This window comes from Staurois parvus, unplaced genomic scaffold (assembly GCF_062004578.1).
Source record: "Staurois parvus isolate SC_StPar_1 unplaced genomic scaffold, SC_StPar_1.0 ptg000022l, whole genome shotgun sequence".
In the NCBI taxonomy this organism is placed as follows: domain Eukaryota; kingdom Metazoa; phylum Chordata; class Amphibia; order Anura; family Ranidae; genus Staurois; species Staurois parvus.
In genome coordinates, this window is record NW_028317818.1 from 9,102,824 (window position 1) to 9,125,000 (window position 22,177).

At 39.2% G+C, this 22,177-nt stretch overlaps 1 protein-coding gene across 2 annotated transcripts in view; it reads left to right on the top strand.

The window, feature by feature from the left end:
* The window catches only part of PMM2 (phosphomannomutase 2), a 31,198-nt gene that overhangs the window by 943 nt on the left and 8,078 nt on the right, over window positions 1–22,177 (top strand). Inside the window, exons 2-7 of one of the 2 annotated variants that reach the window (XM_089692129.1) lie at window positions 1,888–1,999; window positions 6,814–6,890; window positions 8,137–8,228; window positions 9,450–9,549; window positions 13,096–13,171; window positions 14,813–14,928. In XM_089692129.1, coding sequence (XP_089548255.1) covers window positions 1,888–1,999; window positions 6,814–6,890; window positions 8,137–8,228; window positions 9,450–9,549; window positions 13,096–13,171; window positions 14,813–14,928 — 573 coding nt within the window. The remainder of the gene's footprint in view (window positions 1–1,887; window positions 2,000–6,813; window positions 6,891–8,136; window positions 8,229–9,449; window positions 9,550–13,095; window positions 13,172–14,812; window positions 14,929–22,177) is intronic. The other variant, XM_089692137.1, reaches the window with a different exon arrangement.

Here is a 22,177-nt window from a genome sequence, read left to right on the forward strand (position 1 = left end):
ACAGAATTACAAGGTACAGATCTAGGGAAGGCTACAAAAAATTTCCGCTGCGCTGAAGATTCCCAAGAGCACATAGTCCTCCATAATTCTCAAGTGGAAGAAGTTTGGCACAGTCTGGACTCGTCCAAGAGCTGATTGCCTGGACAAACTGAGCAATCGGGGGAGTAGGGCCTTACTAAGAGAGGTGAGCAAGAACCCGATGGTCACTCTGACTGAGCTCCAGAGAGCTGGGATAAAGTTCCAGAAGGGCAACCATCACTGCATCCCTCCACTAATCTGGGCGGTATGACAGAGCAGTAGTAGACAGAAGTTACTCCTCAGTCCAAAACACACGAAAGCCCCCTTGGAGTTGCAAAAAAAGCACCTGAAGGACTCTTGGACTGTGAGGAACAAGATTATCTGGTCTCATGAAACCATGATTGAACTGTTTGAACTCAATTATAAACATTATGTCTGGAAGAAAGCAGGCACCTCTCATCTCCTGCTCAATATCCATCTCAACAGTGAAGCATGGTGGTGGTGGTGGCAGCATCATGCTGTGGGAATGTTTTTCAGAAAGCAGGAACTGGGAGACTAGTTAGTTGAGGGAAATGGGGCATAGTCTAGGGATATCCTCAATGAAAATCCATTCCTCAGCTCTCAGGACCTCCAACTGGGCTGAAGGTTCACTTTCCAACATAACAACGATGCTATGCACACAAAGCCAAGACAACACAGGAGTGGCTTAGGGACAACTCTGTGAATGTCCTAGAGTGGCCCAACCAGAGCCCTGACTTGAGCATCTCTGGAGAGCCCTAAAAATGGCTGTCCATGAACGGTTCCCTTCCAGCCTGACTGAGCTAGAGAGAATTTGCAAAAAAGAATGGCAGAAAATTCCCCAATCCAGGTATGCAAAGATTGTCACCTCATACCCACAATGAGTTGAGGCTGTAATTGCTGCCGAAGGTGCTTCAACAGAGTACTGAGTAAAATACTGAATACTTACATTGATTAGACAAAAAAATGGAAACTATATGATTTGCAGGCGTGAAAGTGACGACATGTTTTGCATTGAAAGCGGAAGTGCTGTAACATTCTTTTGCTACCACTGTGTGATGAGACACCTAGCTAACAGGTGGGAAGCCTCACTTTTGTCATTCACTGCGTGTGCTGTCATGGGACTGAGATTGAGCTCTGAAGCCACTTTTGCAGCAGTTGTTTTCTTATTCTGGGACACAATCCTGTATAATGTCCTTTTTGTCTCTTTCGGTCAATTGACCATGATGACTGCACTTATGCTTATCAGACAACGGTTTCCCGGAAACTGTACCTGCCGTCATAACCTTTGATGCTGTACCTTGCAACACGGCAAATAAGCTGGCAACTTCAGACAGAGGCACCAGCTAAAGGGGCACCAACAATCTGCTTTCTTTGAAGCTCAGTAAGCTCTGACATGACTCCATATTACTAGCAGCGCACGCATTGACAAAGGTGAGGCTTCCCACCTGTTAGCTAGGTGTCTCATCACACAGCGGGAGCAAAAGAATGTTACATCACTTCCGCTTTCAATGCAAAATGTCACTTTAACACCTGCAAATCATGTAGTGTTTCCATATTTTTGTCTAACCCCTGTAAGTACATGTAGTATTTCAGTTTTTTCTTTTTTATAAATTCAGACATTTCTAAAATTCTGTTTTCACTTTGTCATTATGGGATACGGAGTGTAAATTAATGAGAAAAAAATTCATTTCAACAACTGTAGTATCAGACTGTAACATAACAAAACTGAAAAAGTGAAGGGGGTCTGAATACTTTATGGATGCACTGTAAATGTCACTTTTATCTATTTGCACTAATGAGAAGGATTTGTCACTTGTTTACTTGACTTAATGCTTTATTTGCTTTTAGAAAGTCACTAATGACATGGCAGAGTTTCTTCAGAACTTGAGAAAAAGAGTAAAGGTTGGAGTTGTTGGAGGTTCAGATTTTGAGAAAATCCAAGAACAGCTGGGAGTAGATGGTAAGGAAAGGAACTTGTTTTTGATTTTCTGCTTGTTGTGTGCTGTCTGCAACAATAACCTGATCTTCATATCCTTCCCCTCTTTGCTAGTAAAATGCTGCACTGGAGAGCTTCTTCTCACTTCCTGTCCCAATATTGGATAATGAGGAGCAGTTTTTTCAATGAAATCACATAGAACAATAAAAATCTGTACAAAAATTTTTTATGCTTACCAAAATTAGATGAAGTTCCACTCTTAAAATACCCCTACAGAAAGTCTAAAAAAAAAGTCTTTTTTTTTTTTTTTTATTTTGGATTTGCATGGAGTTTAGAACCACTGACAGTTTTTTATTATTCCCTGTATCCCCCCAAAATTTTGAGTTGCCCCTAAAACAGGAATAGAGATCACTTCCTCCAATGGGGATGCTTGTTCTCATGACAAAGGTGTAATTGGGGATTCCCCTTACATTGGAAAGATACCCCTCTCTTCTGGTTGTGTCCAAAGGACAGGAAATGAAGGGAAATTTGCCTAATGAGACACAGATGGCCCAAAAACGGTTTTAAACCTCAACTACTGTAGCAAAATAAAATATTTTGGGTTTAGGTATATTTGAAGCAATGCACACCCTAGCTTCTTACTTTAAACATGTTTTATTTAAAAGATTAGTTCACCATAACAGGCAAACTAGAGCACTTAACAAACATTGTGTGCTTGTAAACAGCCTTTCCAGTAAGATTTGTAAATCTACAGTCATAAATACATGACAATTGGACAGAAAACAAAGAACAAGTTAGTATATCAAACAAGGTCTTCCAGAAGAACAAAAAAGTGATTAACAGCATCAGATACGCAGGAAACATCTCCACAATAGTTTTTTCATGTGGAGGAGGAGAGATGACAGTAGAATTTTGTTTCCCCCCCCTCTCTTTTTCTGATTCCCCATTTAGTCCTGAATCGCTCTCAGGACAAATCCCAAATTTATTCACAAAGACCAAGTATGCATAGGGAAAATTGAAAGGAGCCTTGATGTAATAATGATGCAGTGTATGGAAGTCACAAAGCTGTCTTGATAGTTAAAGAGAGCCTAACAATGAGAGTTCTTTCTTATATGTGGATGAGCATTTGCATTCCTCCCAAAAGCTAGCTTCTTACTTTAAAGCAACACTAAAATATTTTTATATCATTGTTCTAAAATATCAGTCATGCCATGGCTCTGCTTTTCTTTCTTTTTTTTTTTTTTTTTTTTCCCGTGTCATGTGCACACTCCCTGTCCTCCACTGTTGCACCTCACCACTGCTATTGTGGAGCGAGCAGTGCTGTTATTTCTGGTTACTTACTCCACTGCGGGGAACTGTGTACTGCAATTCCCATTGAGCTAAATTTGTCTGTAGGTAGATGTGTAGCAGGCAAGGATGACTACATTCACATATACAAGGGGGGCATGGAGAACAAACATAGCCACCCTAGAACAGGAAGTCTGAGAATAGCAAAAAAAGAGAGATCGGAGATACATTGTACTTATATTTAGACATATTGTATTTTAGTTTATAAAAAAATGTTTAGGGTCACTTTTAACCCAGTAAAACAATCTGGCATGTTCCAGTGTTTACAGCCTCTCCTGCCAAGCTACTTTTTCCTCATAGACTTGCATCTTCAAGAGGATTAGGGAGGGTTAGAATGTTTGTTTTCTTTGTTTTGTCTTTTGTTTTTAATAAAGGTATGTTTGTCCAATGGGATGATTTTTCAATTGTTTTTGTGTATGTGTGTGTGTGTGTGTGTATATGTATATATATGTGTGTGTGTGTATATGTATATATATATATGTGTGTGTGTGTGTGTGTGTGTGTGTGTGTGTGTGTATATGTATATATATGTGTGTGTGTATATGTGTATATATATATATATATATATAATATAAATCCGGGGCACCAAGAAACCGTGTCCCACCTGCCAGCCACACTGCTTTACGCTCTCCCATTCTCCACCCCGTGTCCTCGGCTGACCCCTCTTTCTTGCCCCATAGAGCTGAGCTCAGTCCAGCTTCCTGGGACCCCTGGAGTCTCCTCCCTCCCTCCCCATGTACAGAGTCTAGATGGAGTCCTCCAGTGCATATTTCTCCCAGGCAAAGAACTTCCCCAAACTCCCAGCACAGCCCTATGAGAGCCGGTTCCCTGGAGGACACTGCAGGCTCATCTCCCATCTCACAGCTATCCCCACGGAGAGCCCATGGAGTGGAGGATGTGGCCTCCCACACTGATCCCCCGGTCCATACTACTCCTGCGGCCATGGACAAGTGTTTGGAGGGAGGCCGGCCGCAGCGCTGTATACCGGAATTCGTCAATGCCGCCTTCAACGTGATGTGGTAGCCACCAACACATGCGACTCCCCCCAGAGCAGTACTGTGTGCAGATCGGAGTTACGAGGGTGACCTACCACCTGTGTAACAGTGGATAGCCCCACTTCCAGCATGGCGCCAACTTCCTCACGACACAGTGGATACAGGCTCAGCTACCCCTCCTGGCACCAGATCCTCTCCACTGACACCATCTGGAAGAGCCGCTGCTGGACAGGACTGGGAGGACTGGTGCTTCCTAAGGTGTGTGTGATGCTGCCCCGCCACCTGGCTCCTAAAAATTGTCAAGCTATCTATCTATCTATATATGTACACACACAGAGTGGGGCAAAAAAGTATTTAGTCAGCCACCAATTGTGCAAGTTCTCCCACTTAAAAAGATGAGAGAGACCTGTAATTGGCATCATAGGTAGACCTCAACTATGAGACACAAAATGAGAAAAAAAAATCCAGACAATCACATTGGCTGATTTGGAAAGAATTTATTTGCAAATTATGGTGGAAAATAAGTATTTGGTCACCTACAAACAAGCAAGATTTCTGGCTCTCAGACCTGTACCTTCTTCTTTAAGAGGCTCCTCTGTCCTGCACTCATTACCGGAACAATGGCACCTGGTTGAACTTGTTATCAGTATAAAAGACACCTGTCCATAATCTCAAACAGTCACACTCCAAACTCCACTATGGTGAAGACTAAAGAGCTGTCGAAGGACACCAGAAACAAAATTGTAGACCTGCATCAGGCTGGGAAGACTGAATCTGCAATAGGCAAGCAGCTTGGTGTGAACAAATCAACTGTGGGAGCAATAATTAGAAAATGGAAGACATACAAGACCACTGATAATCTCCCTCGATCTGGGGCTCCACGCAAGATCTCACCCCGTGGGGTCAAAATGATCACAAGAACGGTGAGCAAAAATCCCAGGACCACACAGGGGGACCTAGTGAATGACCTGAAGAGAGCTGGGACCAGCGTAACAAAGGCTACCATCAGTAACCCACTACGCCGCCAGGGACTCAGATCCTGCAGTGTCAGATGTGTCCCCCTGCTTAAGCCAGTACATGTCCGGGCCCATCTGAAGTTTGCTAGAGGGCATTTGGATGATCCAGAAGAGGATTGGGAGAATGTCATATGGTCAGAAGAAACCAAAATAGAACTGTTTGGTAGAAACACAACTCGTCGTGTTTGGAGGAGAGAGAATGCTGAGTTGGATCCAAAGAACACCATACCTACTGGTAAGCATGTGGGTGGCAACATCATGCTTTGGGGCTGTTTCTCCGCAAAGGGACCAGGACAACTGATCCATGTACAGGACAGAATGAATGGGGCCATGTATCGTGAGATTTTAAGTGCAAACCTCCTTCCATCAGCAAGGGCATTGAAGATGAAACGTGGATGGGTCTTCCAACATGACAATGATCCCAAACATACCACCCGGGCAACGAAGGAGTGGCTTCGTAAGAAGCATTTCAAGGTCCTTGAGTGGCCTAGCCAGTCTCCAGATCTCAACCCCATAGAAAACCTGTGGAGGGAGTTGATAGTCCGTGTTGCCCAGCGACAGCCCCAAAACATCACTGCTCTAGAGGAGATCTGCATGGAGGAATGGGCCAACATACCAGCAACAGTGTGTGCCAACCTTGTGAAGACTTACAGGAAACGTTTGACCTCTGTCATTGCCAACAAAGGATATATAACAAAGTATTGAGATGAACTTTTGATATTGACCAAATACTTATTTTCCATCATAATTTGTAAATAAATTCTTTCCAAATCAGCCAATGTGATTGTCTGGATTTTGTTTCTCATTTTGTCTCTCATAGTTGAGGTCTACCTATGATGCCAATTACAGGCCTCTCTCATCTTTTTAAGTGGGAGAACTTGCACAATTGGTGGCTGACTAAATACTTTTTTGCCTATATGTGTGTATGTATATGTATGTATGTGTGTGTATGTGTATATATATATGTGTGTGTGTGTGTGTATGTGTGTATATATATATATATATATATATATATATATATATATATATATATATATATATGTGTATATATATATATATGTGTATATATATATATATGTGTATATATATATATATGTGTATATATATATATATGTGTATATATATATATATATGTATATATATATATATATATATATAAAAAATTATGTACACCACATATTTTGTTTTGTTTTTCCTAAATTCCAAAACTTTTGAAGATGTGGAGAGCTGGCTGCCTGCATTTTGTTCCCATTGCCAGGTTATCAACTTTGAGAAAGTGATGAGTGTACTAGATGGGTGTACTAAAGGTCGCCTGGAGGGGAATTTGTTTTATCAACAAAACTGTCATTTACTTTAATTAACCTTCACAGCTATGTAACTGTCTTCCCAGTAATATAAATACACATACTGTACATTATTGAAAATGTTTTCATTGTGTTTTTACATGGAGGCTCAGTAAAACATTTTATTGTTATTTCAGTGGTTGAAAAGTTTGATTATGTGTTCTCTGAAAATGGGCTTGTTGCATACAAGGATGGACAGTTTCTATGCAAACAGGTCAGTGTTGTGTTTTCAGACAATTTAATTATAATTTTAAAAAAGTGAGTAGCACTGTAATGACTCATGATTATTCACTAATCAGATGGTCTCCAATCTTCCACATCTTATATAAAGTCCAGCACAAAAGATTTGTGTATACACATGAGAAAGGACAGGGAATCTGGAAATTTTTGCTTGTGGTAACCCTATTGCAAAGTTTCCTCCACAAATAAAAGCTCTCTGAATTATTTTTTTAAGTAGGTGTGTTTATTTTCCCAATTTCTGGTAGATTATTATAGCTCATGCACACAGGCATATTTGTGTGGGTGTACCTTAAAAAAAATATGCCTGTATTTACAGCACCTGGGAGCCCCAGCTGCTGTGTAATTTTTCCTATAGGAATGAATTTAAAAAGTTGTTCTACCCTGGTATAGAAGTGTGAATGCCAGTACTTGTGTTTTTGAAGGTTCATGTGTATGGGCGTGTTCCCAAACGTGCAAGTTTCAAATTTGGGAGAATATGTACATAAGCAAATACCGGCATTTATATTTGTATATCTACGTACACCATATTTGCTGTAATTAATTCCTGTAGACAGAGTTACGAAGCACCTGGGGCTCCTGGGCACCACAGATACAGGCTTTTAATGCTGTTGCCTTTACATCTGCAACTAAATCTGTGTACATGAGCACTCCAGCTCACATAGAGGACCTTGTAAAAAGTAATATTGCTTTACTTGCAGAAAAGGGATGCTGACTTTGGGTAAAACACAGTTGACTTGGCATCCTCAATTTTAAGATTAAGCACTATACAATTCTACTGAAAAACTCCCTTGCTACTTTTGTTGCATTCACTATTGTTGTAAGAGGAATTCCTTTTGAAGTCAGGGGAGTGAGCAAATTCTAACAAGTGGTAGCAATGAAAATGGCAGCAATGAGACCTACATAATGTATTTTTACAAGCTGTAAGATTGTTTTAGCAGTCTAATTGAAGATGGTTACATTTATATTGGTAACTGAGATGATTCATATTAATCATTTTTATATGGATTTCATAATACATTTTCGGCTGATTACAGTACCTGGGTTGGGAGAGTTTTCAAATGCAAAAAATTGCTTATTTTTAAAAAGAGGTAAGCATTTTGTTTTTATTATGATTTACAGTGTATGTGTAGCCAACACTTTATTTTATGGTTTTATTATAGGGATTATTGTGTCTTATTATTATGACTTTTTTTTTATTGGGTATAATACACATATTGCAGAGCATCCATGCACACTTGGGGGAAGATGTGTTGCAAGATCTAATCAACTATTGCCTAGGATACATCGCCAAACTCAAACTACCAAAGAAAAGGTGTGTTAAACTAACCTTTCCCTAAATGGACTGAAAAATGTGAATGCATCAATGTCAAAGTTGTGTTTAAATCTGATTTAATTCAGTTATGTCCTTTTCACATTTGCCCTTCTCTTCCAAGCTGGTACAGATGTGAGGAGTACATTTGTGCTGATTAAGTGAAACAAAGTGTATACTTCAGTCAAATCTGTGATTTGCCTATTCAGGGCAAAAAAGTTTTCAGTTCAGCATCCACTAACTCTCTCTGCCAATCCCTCCACTGGCTACTGTTCATCATTAAATACAATTCAAAATACTAACTGCAACCTACAAATCCATCCACAACTCTGCCCTGAGCTACTGTACATCAAAAACCTTGTCTGGGAATACCAATCAAGCCTTTTTCTTCCCTCCAAGACCTCCTCTTTGGCTCCCTTGGTGCCTCCTCCAATTTTCTAGAACTCCTTACTCTAACCTGTCGGACTATCTACTACTGTCTTTGGCCTTTTGATGATCCATGTAAACCCATCTCTTCAAGAAGGCCTATCCTGCTTTTAACTATTAAATTGTACTTTTACTTCCTCCATCAGCTTATCTCTTATAATTATTACCTTTTGTATTACTTGACCCTCCGTTTTAGTTTGTGAGCTATCACAAGTAGGGCCCTCTGACTCCCCTTGTATTGAATTGTATTGTAACTTTGTCTACCTCCATTTTGTAAGCGCTTTCCAAGCTGTCGGCAATCTTCTACTGTATACAACCTCAGGATATACGTCCTTTAAGTTGGAGCGATAAGTTCATCTTTAGTAACATTTTATATGCTACACCTGTATTTAGGGTGTAACATGTACCATGTTACTAAAGAACATCTGCCTGCACTTCTATTGCCTTCAGCATAATTTGTGTTTCTTTTTACTGAAGGCTGGCACTTTGCTGAAGCCCAGAGCCCCTGAGCAGCAGTAAATTCTTAGGCTGTCAGCAGATTGTCCTCTACAAATTCGGTGCAGTGCCAAACAATAGAGAGCAAGTGGACATGTGCAGAGCAGCTTGAGACCTTGTATTACTGGATTGTAAACAGTGAAGGCACATCTTTTTAATGTTTTACATAGCTATACCTGGAAAAGGGGCCATCCCTAAGTGATCTGGCAGGACTTAATTTTCTGACTAAAGTTCTACTTTAATATTATATAGTTAATATTATTATTATTTTGCTAGAGATTTTCTGTTTATCTGTGATTTCAGGGGCACTTTTATAGAGTTTAGAAATGGGATGCTAAATGTCTCTCCCATTGGAAGAAACTGTACCCAGGAAGAACGCATTGAATTCTTTGAACTGGATAAGGTACATGGAATAGTATCTTGTTTGAATATTGTCACAGTATTGTATACATATAAGTTGAAAAACAAATGCATCACATACAGGATTTACATGTATTCATTTAACAATTTTGTGCCGCCATTGTTGACAATTACATTTCTACCCTTAACTACTTGACAACCGGGCTATAGCCGAATGACGGCTACCGCATGGTTGCCCAGTTCTATGAGGGAGTCATATGACGTCCTCCCAGAATGCGCACCCGGCGCTGTCTGGGATCTCTGTGTCCTATTATTATACAGGATTTATATAGCGCCAACAGTTTGCTCAGCGTTTTACAATATGAAGGGAGACAATACAGCAACGATACAGTTCAATACAAGAGGGTTAGGATGGACACAGCTGATCACATGACAAGGTAAAAGGCCAATCACAGCGGCCTTTTACCACGTAATCAGCTGTATCCAATGACACAGTTGATCACAAAGTAAATACAGTTGCCGGTTATCGGCAGCACTTTCCCCACGCTGTCACAGCATGAGGAAAGTACTGCCGATAACCAACAAGTGTCACAGAGGACATCTGCACTGATAATCAAGGCACTGTTTATCGGTGCCCTGATTATCAGTGCAGCCCCAAGTGCCCATCAGTGGCACCCATCAGTGCCCATCAGTGCAGCATTCTCAGTGCCTCCTCATCAATTCCCACCAGGTTCACCTCATCAGTGCTGCCTATTAGTGCGGCCTCATCAACGCAGATCAGTGAAGAAGAAAATTTACCTATTTGCAAAATTTTATAATAGAAACAAAGAAACTTTTTTTTTTGCTGTTTTTTTCATTTATAGTGCAAAGAATAAAAAACCCAGTGGTGATTAAATACCACCAAAAAAAAGCTCTTCGTGTAAAACAAATTATAAAAATGTCATATGGGTACAGTGTTGCATGACTACGCAATTGTCATTCAAAGTGCAACAGCGCTGAAAGCTGAGAATTGGCCTGGGCAGGAAGGGGGTAAAAGTGCCCGGAAGGCAAGTGGTTAACGTACATCAAACTGAGTCTCTGTAATAGAGCATACTAGTGGGTGATTGAACCTTCTAGCTTCTTGTAAAGTTGGACACCCCAGAAGAAATAATTGACTTGATATCTGAACCAGCAAACAATTCTTGCTTCAGGAAAAATGTTTATTCAGTTCACTTTTTTATTTTTATATATATATATATATATATATATAAATAAAATGGGGGTGGGTGGGCTCTGTAGTAGGGTAATCTATAATGTCAATGATATTAATATAATGCTATTAAACTTTCTTTCTGACTTGCAGTAAATTGTGCCATATATCAAATCCCTATTGTGTTCAGCACTGATCAATGGCTTCTGACAACATGATGTGCACCCAGTGCATATTGTTCTTGCAGATAAAGAGAAGAGTGCATGATCTAAGACTTAAATCGTGCCTTCTCCTCTCTCTATCTGTTCACCCAGAGCCACATCAAGTGTTTGAGGCCAGCAAGAAGTCACTCCAGATGTTTCAATTGAATTTGTGCTTTTTGCTGAACTTATTACATCAGTTTTCAGACCTTGCTCATTGTGCCATATACCCCTCTTTTTGTCTTTGCATATAGTTTTTGATCTAAGATCCTTACTCTTGCAGCGTAGTACCAAACTTTTCTTTTTTCTGCCTAATGCTGCAGAAAGTGAGGTCTCATACACAGATACAAATAAACAGCTGTGCATTTAAGAAATCTGACCTGATCCTGGTCTCATTAATAAGTCTGACAGTTTTTTTTCACTTTCCCATCAAGCTCTGTCTTCCTTTTGCCAATGTGTGTTTGTGAGAGCAAGAGATGTTGCCATGACTTCTATAAGGGGTAATTGTAGAAATGAAGGATGACATTTTTTTGTGTGCTTTGTGTAGTCATTCCACTGCTTCTTGATTCTGCATTTATTCATAGTTACATAGCTGGCTTAAAACAAGACGCAAGATCAGCCAATAGAAAAAAATGAATAAATTAATATGTCAGCCTAACATCAATAGTGTGTAAGATATTTTAGGGGATAGTAAGGGACTGTATAGAAATTTGTCAGCAATAATGGTATTATAAGTAACAACCAGCATGGATTTCTGAAAGACTTCTTGTCAGATCAACCAGTTATAGTACAATGAAGAAGTGAGGAGTGAGAAATCGGGGGAAGTTCAGTGGACGTAGTTTATCTATAATTTACAAGTGAAATTGTGCCTCCTAAAGGCACAACTTAATTTATAAAAAAGTTGTGTTAGAATTGTTGAAAATATACATGGATAGGTTGAATGGGTCCAGAAAGTGGTGACAAATGACTCATTCTCTAAATGGTCTAAAGTTGTGAGTGCTGTGCCCCAGGGTCCTGTCTTGAACCGAATTCTGTTCAATTTTCTGTTCATTATTAACCACTTCCAATCACTAAAAAGTTAGTTACCAAAGAAATGTTCCAATAAATACAACAGTTCTATTATACCAACATCATTACGCCAATGTAATAAAGAGAGGAAATACACTCACTGGATGCTGCTATTAATAAAAACTCAAAATAATAAAAATGTGAAAAATACACATCACAAATAATAGCGCAAACCAAATCGCACAACTAAATATAACCACCACCAAATAAGTGCATATTAATAGTGCAAACAAAAAAATCAATAAATAGGGAATCTCAATATAGTCCATTCAGAAAAGTCCATATAAACATGATCCTCAGTAAATGAAGTAATGAGCTCCTCCTTCATAAGCAATGTGGTATTCAGTGCTCAAAAACACCCCATCAGAATGCACACTCACCATGTGCTAGTAATTTACCAGCATGTTAGTATATATCCAGCATTCACCAAACAGACCTCAAAGGACGATCCTCATGTGTTGGTAATTACTCAGCATACTACTATGTATCCAGCATATCACCAAACAAACTCCAGAGAAGATCCTCTCATATCCAGATTAGCACATGTGGGTAAAGAAAATACTCGCCATAGTGCAGTATCATCCAACAAATTTATTGCCAAACCAACCCCCCTTAAAATCACACTCACAATGAGCAAATAAAAACAAGGCATTTTGTTATATCAGCAACCTTAAGAGAGCGATTCACACCAGACATCCCAAGAATATTGCTACACTGAAACAGTTTTGTGAAGAGGAGTGGTCCAAAATTACTCCAGATCGTTGTGCAGGTCTGATCTGCAACTATAGGAAACGTTTGGTTGAGGTTATTGCTGCCAAAAGGAGGGTCAACCAGTTATTAAGTCCAAAGGTTCACATACTTTTTCCTCCCTGCACTGTGAATGTTTACATGTTATGTGCAATTAAACCATGGCAACATCTAATGTTTGTGTAGTATTATGTTCACCAGACTGTGTTCTTCTATTGTTGTGACTTAGATGACGTTCAGAGCACATTTTATGCCCAATTCATGCAAAACTCCACGTACTCCCAAGGGGTTCACATACTTTTTCTTGCAACTGTATATATCAGTATGTATCTACTCCTCTTTTGAGTGCCATTGCTACTGCTATTACATTTTTTCTTCTTTACAGAAGGAACAGTTTAGAGAGAAGTTTGTGGCGGATTTACGGAAGGAATTTCAAGGGAAGGGTTTAACATTTTCAATAGGTAATGTATGTCAACAATTTGTGACCTCATTACTGGTCCACTGTAGAAAAGATTCATATGAAACACACAGAAGAAAAATTTACAGTATGGAGGACCCAGTTGATGGACATTCCCATTCATTAGGCATCATCATGCAAAGTTTTTAATTGATAATTTTAGCTTGAGTTTTTGAGTTCTGTAAACAGACTAAAACTGATCCTGCTGTCTGAATGTGGAATAAAATATTAATCGCTGTTTCTTAATTACCCAAATAAAAAAGCAGTAGTGAACACGATTGTATTAAAAATATTACACATTAATATTAATTGGCTGTGTTAGTGCCTGACAAGTTCACCAACTTACTTGCAACTCAGCTATATTTTGTGAGAATCTGATAAAAACACTAAACCTTATGCATAAGAAAAAATAAATGGAGGCTTTTAGCTTGTAACTAAAAGCCTCCTAATTCTGTGCCTGCTTGTACTTTCTGTTGCTTGATATAGAGAGTCTGATTGCTTGCACATTTCTTTCCAAATCCTAACATGGAGACATTTTAATCGAATGTTATTAATGTGGTTTCTTTTTTTTTGTTTAATCCCGTCCACACCATCTTACGTGTATGTGTGTGTGTGTGTGTGTGTGTGTGTGTGTGTATATATATGTGTATATGTATGTATGTATGTATGTGTATATATATATATATATATAGGCTGGTATTGAAGTGGTTATACCGGGAGCATGGTTGAGGCTATAACCGTGATCTGGTAAAATTTAGTCAAGTAGGCGATTCTCTTTTACGGAAAAGTAATCTGAGTGGCTATGCAGCCGCAGGGTTACCTTTACAGATGACAGAAGGGGGTCCCATCACCTTCCTGCACTCTGTACCAGGCCCTCCTGTGTGATCGAGTAGCCTGGTAAAGACACAGTGGGAGGAGCTGATGTTGTTTCTCCCACTGTGTTACATCAGAAACCGGAAGCGACAAGGATTTGGTCACTTCCGGTTTCGGTTCTGTGTTTACTAGCTAGTTAGCGGCCAGTGAAGCAGCCGATCAGATCAATCTGTGTCTGATCGGCGGCATTGAAGGCCAGAGGAGAGATCTGGGTTCTAATAGATCCCAGATCTCTCCATAAAGAGGACCTGTCAAGGCCCATGCTATCACAAGGGATGTTGTTCATCCTGTTTTTTATAGCAATAAAAGTGATCCAAAAAAAAGGTACAGTGTAACAATAAATAAAATGTAAAAAAAAAAATTTAGAGCGCCATGCGTCTCCCTGTGCTCATGCGCATAGGTGAATGCTTGTGTCGGTCCCACACAGATGTGTAAACAGTGATGGCATCACAGGTGAGATATTGCTGCAAACTTCAGAGTTAGAGTAATACTTCTAAAGCCAGACCCCCTATGTAACTCTAAACTGGTAACCTGTATTTTATCACAAAAGAAATTTGCATTTGAGAAAACACTGTGCAGCTACCGTGTGACATTAAAAAAATGCAACAGTCATTATTTTATTTTATTTTATATGGCCTCTGCTTAAAAAATATAATGTTTTGGGGTTTTAATTCATTTTCTAGCAAAAAAAAAATAGATTTTTACATGTAAGAGAGAAATATCAGAATTGGCCCTGTAGGCAAGTGGTTAAAGAAATATTTCTTATAAACAGGTGGACAGATTAGCTTTGATGTGTTCCCTAATGGCTGGGACAAGACTTACTGTCTGGGAATTCTTGAAAAAGAAGGATTTTCCAAAACATACTTCTTTGGTGACAAAACCATGCCGGTAAGTGTTCATAATAATTTTGAAATGAGCAGAAATGTGTTTTGTATGACATATCCTAAAGAGCATTTTTTTTTGTATGCTATTAATGTAGTAGACCACATATAGCATATTCCATAAATAGTGGTAGCAGAGTGTAACACTGTAAATCCATAAAGCCCAACTGTAGCCAAGTATGTAAAATGGTAAAGTTTTAAATGATTTCACTGTTAATAGATGCCTTTGTCTCTAAATATTTATTCACGTTCTGGCTGATCCAGATCAACTTCAAAGATGAGAGGAAATCTTCATTAATGGGACAAGGGTTAAATGCTCACTTGTGTCAAGGGTACTTTTTAAACAGTGGTTTTATTTGCCTTATTCCTCACTCATACAGGCTTTCTCCTTTCTCTACAACTGGTCCCTTGTAAAAGCTTCCCTTTGATGCGCCATCCAACAGTCCTACCCTGTCATCACATACATTGCAGGAACAGCAGTCCTGCATTGTAAGTGAGGACTTATGGAGGGATGCCCACAACATGCAGGATCAGAGAGGACTGTGCTGGGAAAGCAAGGAATAAAGTTGTTATTAATGCTTTAAACAATAATGAACATTTAATCCTTGCAGTGCAGGGAGGAGCCCCAATTCAGTGGTAGTTTTTAAGTTTTCCTGGAGTTCAGCTATAGGTTACAAAACGCATACTCCAAATATTTTGCATTGGCTTAAGGATTTGAAAAGACCTTGTGTTAGGGCGTGCTGATGTACAGACATGATGGATAGCATTTAATGTTGTTCTGTACCTTGAAAGACATCCAATAACAATTAGGCCCATGTATGTTTTCGAAGGTGAATGAAATAGCAGGACACTGATGAGAGATGGAGTGAAAATTGAGCATTAGGCGCAATGTGCTTTTGATCATAATGTCAATAAGGGCCAAAACACAATTTTCTGCTGGGATGGCATTTTGGCAATTCATGTTACCATTCATTTTCAAGGGCACCCTAACACACTAAGGCAACAAAGGTGCATTGCAGGGCACCACAAAATGCTGCATGTCTATTTGGTCATTTTGGTGTGTTACCAATTCAAATGAATGAGCTGCCTTAACACAGCCCATGAAGAAACACACATTGGCACAACACACCAGGATTTAAAGTGTTACTAAACCAAGGCCCCTTCATTCACTATATCCAGTCTTCCACAGTACACAGATCATGTAAATGCAGTTATTTTAGTATATACAAACTGCTGAATACCTTTTCTCATCAGCATTTAGAGCATTCTTCTGACTTCTATCAGTGTCCAGCAGAGCACTGGTTAAAGCTTGTAGGAGGAGTTTTTTCATTCTCCCCTGATTGACCTATAAGGCTGCAGGACCCCTGACCCTCTGTCTGGACAGTGCTGATTCGCCCTGTGCTGATCACATGCACTCTCCCAATTTAAAAAAAAAAAAAAAAACAACTTTCTAGCAATAGACTGCAAACTAAGCATGTGCAACTTGCCTGCAAGACTCTCTTCTAGCAGTAGAAGACAGTAGAGACACTAGAAGGGGAGGATCAGAGAAGATTGGATCAAACATCCTTTTTACACAATGCGAAGGATTAACCCCTTAAAGCGGAGTTCCACTCGACCTATAAAAAAAAAAAAAGCAGCTCCAAAATTGCAGCTGCTGACTTTTAAAAAAACAGCCACTTACCTGTCCCTCGGTCCTGCGGCGTGTCCCCTGCAGCTCGTTTCACCGGCCGTCCTGTATTCCAGGAGGCCGGCATCTTCAGTGTGGGCACCTGGCTGTGATAGCTTGCGGCTTCACAGCCGGGTACCCCCTGCACATGTGCGAGTAGCGCTGTGCTTCATGAATGGTCCTGTATTCTTCTGGGACCTGTCACGTGTCCCAAAAGACTACAGGGAGGGAGGACACCTTCTGTGGTGGGAGCGGGTACCTGTCAAATTCGGGTATGCGTTCCCTGTTCCCCCACACTCCCCAAAGGTGTCAATCCTTAATGAGAGCGGGGGAGCAGTCCTTAAAGCGGAACTTCCCCTTTTGGGTGGAGCTCTGCTTTCAGTTCCACAGTGAGTATAACAAGCATGCTTTTCTGCATTTACAGGCTGATTTTATTGTTGTGGATTTAGTAACACTTTAAATGGGCGTTAAAGGTTCATGGATATAGGCTTGAGAATCAGAAGTCAGACAGATACCTTCAAGTACAGCTTCACAAATGCTGGTCAGGAGCCGTTGCACACAAGGACTAAAAGCATGTGTATTTTCTTAGTATGTAGGAGGGGAGTGCTTTGTTGTCAGTGGTTGAATGTGTCTGAGGAGAGCTTTTGTATTTAAAGCCACCTGGAAAAACAAAAAATAAAAGTCAGCAGCTAGAAAAACTGTATCTGCTGACTTCAGTGTGGGCACCCGGTTGTGACAGTTTGCAGCTTCACTGCCGGGTGCCTGCTGCGCATGCGCGAGAAGCGCTGCACTTTGTGAATGGCTCTGTAGTCTTCTGGGACCTGTCACGTGTCCCAGAAGACTACGGGGAGGGAGGGGGGGAGAGGACAACTTCCGACTGACTAGGCAAGTGGGAGTGGGTACCTGTCAAATTCGGGTACCCGCTCCTCAAAGGTGCCAATCCTTAATGGGGAGCCGGGGACAAAGGCTTAAAGCGGAACTTCTCCTTTTAGGTGGAGCTCCGCTTTAAGAATGCTCAGCATAATTTATTTGCTTTTGCTATTTTACTTGTTTGTTTGACAATCTTTGATGTCATTTATTTTAGAGATAAGTTGGTTACTTTCTACAAATCACAACAAACCTCAATGATTGGTTACCAGCAGGTGGCAATACTGGATTGTTTTGCATATGCTCTGTTCTAGAATGTTGTCAGTAGAGAGAAAATTCAAACATTCTTTTGGCTGAATTTACACTTTTTGTTTTTCAATTACATAGTTGGGCTGAAAAAAGACACAAGTCCATTTAGTTCAACCACTAGAAAAAAAAAAAGAAAAATAGAAAACCTCCAGGTAAACAATGCTATACCCGCAGCTCATACAAAGGAAGGCAAAAAGCCCCAATAAAGCATGATCCACTTTACTCCAGTGAGGGGAATTGGAGGCAATTAGATAATCCCTGGATCAACTAGGTACTACTACCTATAAATATTAATATCCAGTTATATTTTGTGTATTTTTAGAAATGCATTAAGCCTTTTTTTTTTTTTACTTTTTAAACAAAACTTACTGGTATGTTTTTTTTCTTTTGTTTTTTTTTGTTTGTATTTATTTATATGTATGTATGTGTGTGTATATATATATATATATATATGTGTGTGTGTGTGTGTGTGTGTGTGTGTGTGTGTATATATGTATATATATATGTGTATATATATATATATATATAATGTGTGTGTGTGTATATATATATATATATATATATATATATATATATATATATATATATATATATATATATATGTCAGGTTTCTGTGATGTAAAAAAATGAGACAAAGATTCTTAATCAACTTTAATGTAATGAACAACCAATAGACACAATAATTCTGAAAACTAAACATTTTTCATGCTTTCTTGCTCTTAACCCCTTAGTGATTCAGCTTCAGAAAAATTTTAAGTAGCCTAAGGCCAGAAAAAATGTTGACATTTTTTTTTCACAATTTAGGTAGCAATAAAGTGTGTATAATTACTGCAGCTAAAGAAAAGTAATTGAAAAAAAATCCTTCATTTGTCCTGATTTACAGGGTATGTCATACACAGTGATCAAGGGTTAATTTTACCAGATGACAGAATTATTCTGTCACCCGTCGCGAGCCATTTGAAAAATCTTGATGGAATAATTCTGTCATCATTGGGAAGGGATTAATGTTCATTCCCAGTGTATTATGTTTTATTTTCATTTATAAGGTTAAATAAGCTGATTCATTACGTTAGCATATGTCTTGTTTCAGAATGATTATGTCTATTGGTTGTTTGTTGTGTTAAAGTTGATTTAAAAAGCAAAAAAAAAAAATGGAGGTCACGTTTCCTGTCTAGAGTGGAGCTCTAGAGAGGTGGGGGTACAGACTGCCAACGGGCATCTCAGCAGGAGGCAGAGAAGCAGCAGTACACTGATCTTCCCAATGAGGAGATGTGCAGGGGGGGCCTGTTAGCACAGTCTGGAGTACATGTAAGGCTGTGCTCCCAAGTAGGATGCAAGGAAGAAAACTGTCCACAAAGAGAAGTATCTTCTTCCATGCCTGGCGTGATCAGTTTTAACTAGGAAAGCATGGGGGGGCTGGCAGAATTAGCAGGTATTTCACACAAATGAATCAATGCAAAGAGGACAGGATACTTTTTCATACAGGTACATGGTACAATAGGCACAAATTAGAAATATGAAATGTTGGGTTAACATTCACTTTAATTACTGCCAATGGAGCATCTACTAAATGCTAACTTTAAGGTGGTAGGACCTGCAATGACTTATTTGATGTTTTTTTCCATAGTAATTCATTTAATTCACTTTGGAGAGACCTGGTTTCATTTTGACATTTGACTTAGACAACAATTAGATGTTGGCCCACACTTGCCATTTGCTTGTGTGAAAGCGCATTTTGTATACATTAGATTACCAAGAATGGGCATAAAGTAATCTCTGAGTGAAAGGGAGGCATGATTGGGGATGATAGAAGTTTCACTATTATTACAATCGGAGCTCTAGTTAATTCTTTTAAAGACAGGTTACAGTTGCCAGACCAAAGCACAAGATGCCTGAACAGACTGTCTCCTAGGCAATTAATGGCCATTAATGCATAAAATTGGGAGATGTTTGGTGGCTAGATGGATGCCAGAAAATCACACGTTAACAGCACAATACAATAATCGAGGATGTATTGTATTGGAATGCACAGTGGCGTTTATTTACTAACGCTGATTCACTCAGAATCTCATTCACCTGTGCATGGTAGCCAATCCGCTTTTAACCTCAGCTTGTTTAATTAAGCTTTAGCAATAAAACCTGTAAGCTGATTGGTTTCCATGCACACGTGCACGAGATAGTTATATGGTAATAATCACCTAGTTTGTCTCTTCCCTCTACAGTATGTCAAGGATGAGGAAGAGACTAAGCTACTTTCACAGTTGGAAATTGTGGGGAGGCAGGGCAATGTTATAATCATGAGGGACTTTGCTTGCACAGCATGCCTTTGTCTAACAGCAGGATGACAGAGGATGTAAACTGACCACGCTTGCGTGGATTGGCTTCCATAATTAGTGTGATCACTTTATTACCAGAAAGAAGGGAACTGGCAAGATCAACCAGGTAATCAAGAAGCACTGCCACTACAATTAAATTTAGTGACTTAAAAAAACAAAAAAAAAATAGAAATACATTTAAAAGTATTAAAAAAATATATAATGTTATTATTATTTTTAATTTATTTTTAAAGGTTACAAACACTTTAATATAAGCCACCTTCAGAAGGTGCATGTCCCAATATTGAAATCTGATTAACTGATTTTCAAAAAATTTCTGTTTTTGTTTTTTTTTCCCCACAGCATATGTTTTATAATTTTAGGTGTTTAACAAAGAAAGTCTTCTAGCTCACAGTACATTAGAATTGTGGGTTTGTATCTAAACCAGCTTTTATGACTGGAGCCCAGTGCAAAATGCTTGCTCAAGACCCCACCTTCTCCACATTAGGGATGAAACAACTAATCGACTATAATAAATTGTCAACTATTTTCAAAATTGATTAGTTGGCCAGCTGATTAGTTGGCCTGCTTACAAAATGCATTATTTGTTTACATATCAGAAAATACAGTGCAGCACACACAGCTCAGTACACCGTTTGTACATGTCAATAAGTGCCTGAGAATGTATGAGAATGAATGCCTCATGGGACATGTAGTCCTGGGCAGGAGAAGGAAGTGAGTGATTCTAGGGGCACACTATACTATGTGGCTTGCTATAGGGGCACTGGAGCCAGAAGTTCTAGCGAGCACCCCAGAAGAAGTGAATCTGCTTTGTGCAAAACCATTGCAGAGCTGGTAAGTATTACAAGCGTGTTTAAAAAAAAGTTTACAATCACTTTAAGGGCTCTGTGCAGGGGAAATCAGCATCTGAACCCAGAGAAGCTGGAGGCTGATAGACTGGAGGCAATATAAAGCATTACAATAAATAAATAGTTCCATGAAGACTGAGATTGAGCTCTGCAGTCACTTTTGCAGCAGTTGTTTTCTTTTTCTGGGTCACAATCCTGATCAACATCCTTTTTGTCTCTTTTGGTCAGATGACCATGCTGACCGCGCTTATGCTTATCAGACAACGGTTTCCTGAAAACTGTATGCCGTCATAACCTTTGATACTGTACCTCGCAACACAGCAAATAAATTGGCAACTTCAATTACAGACACCAGCTAAGCGGGCACCGACAATTTGCCCTCTTTAAAGCTCAGTAAGCTCTGACATAACTCTGTATTACTAGCAGCGGATGCAGTAAATGATGAAAGTGAGGCTTCCTACCTGTTAGCTAGTTGTCTCATCTCACAGTGGAAGCAAAAGAATGTTATATCACTTTCGCTTTCAATGCGACGCATGTCATCAATTTCACACCTGCAAATCATGTAGTGTTTTTATCCTTTTTTTTTTTTTTTGTCCAACCCGTGTGTGTGTGTATATGTATATATGTATGTATATATATATATATATATATATATATATATATATATATATATATATATGTGTATGTATGTGTGTGTATATAATATATATATATATATATATATATATATGTGTATGTATGTGTGTGTATATATACATATATATATATTATACAGTATCTCACAGAAGTGAGTACACCCCTCACATTTTTGTAAATATTTTATTCTATCTTTTCATGTAACAACACTGAAGAAATGACACTTTGCTACAATGTAAAGTAGTGAGTGTACAGCTTGTATAACAGTGTAAATTTGCTGTCCCCTCAAAATAACTCAATACACAGCCATTAATGTCTAAACCGCTGGCAACAAAAGTGAGTACACCTCTACGTGAAAATGTCCAAATTGGGCCCAATTAGCCATTTTCCTCAGGATCCTGAGAAAGTCACGTGTAAGTGACGCAAAGCGTAGATGCGACGTGGTGACCCACTTCTGGCGGAGCGCCATCTTGGTACACCATGTTATGCAGAGTGCACCCATACTTAGTGGTGTGACAGCCTGTTTTGATCTACCCAAATGTGAGTGTGTAACTTGGCGTTTTTATGTTTATGCTACAATAAACAGTGTTGCAC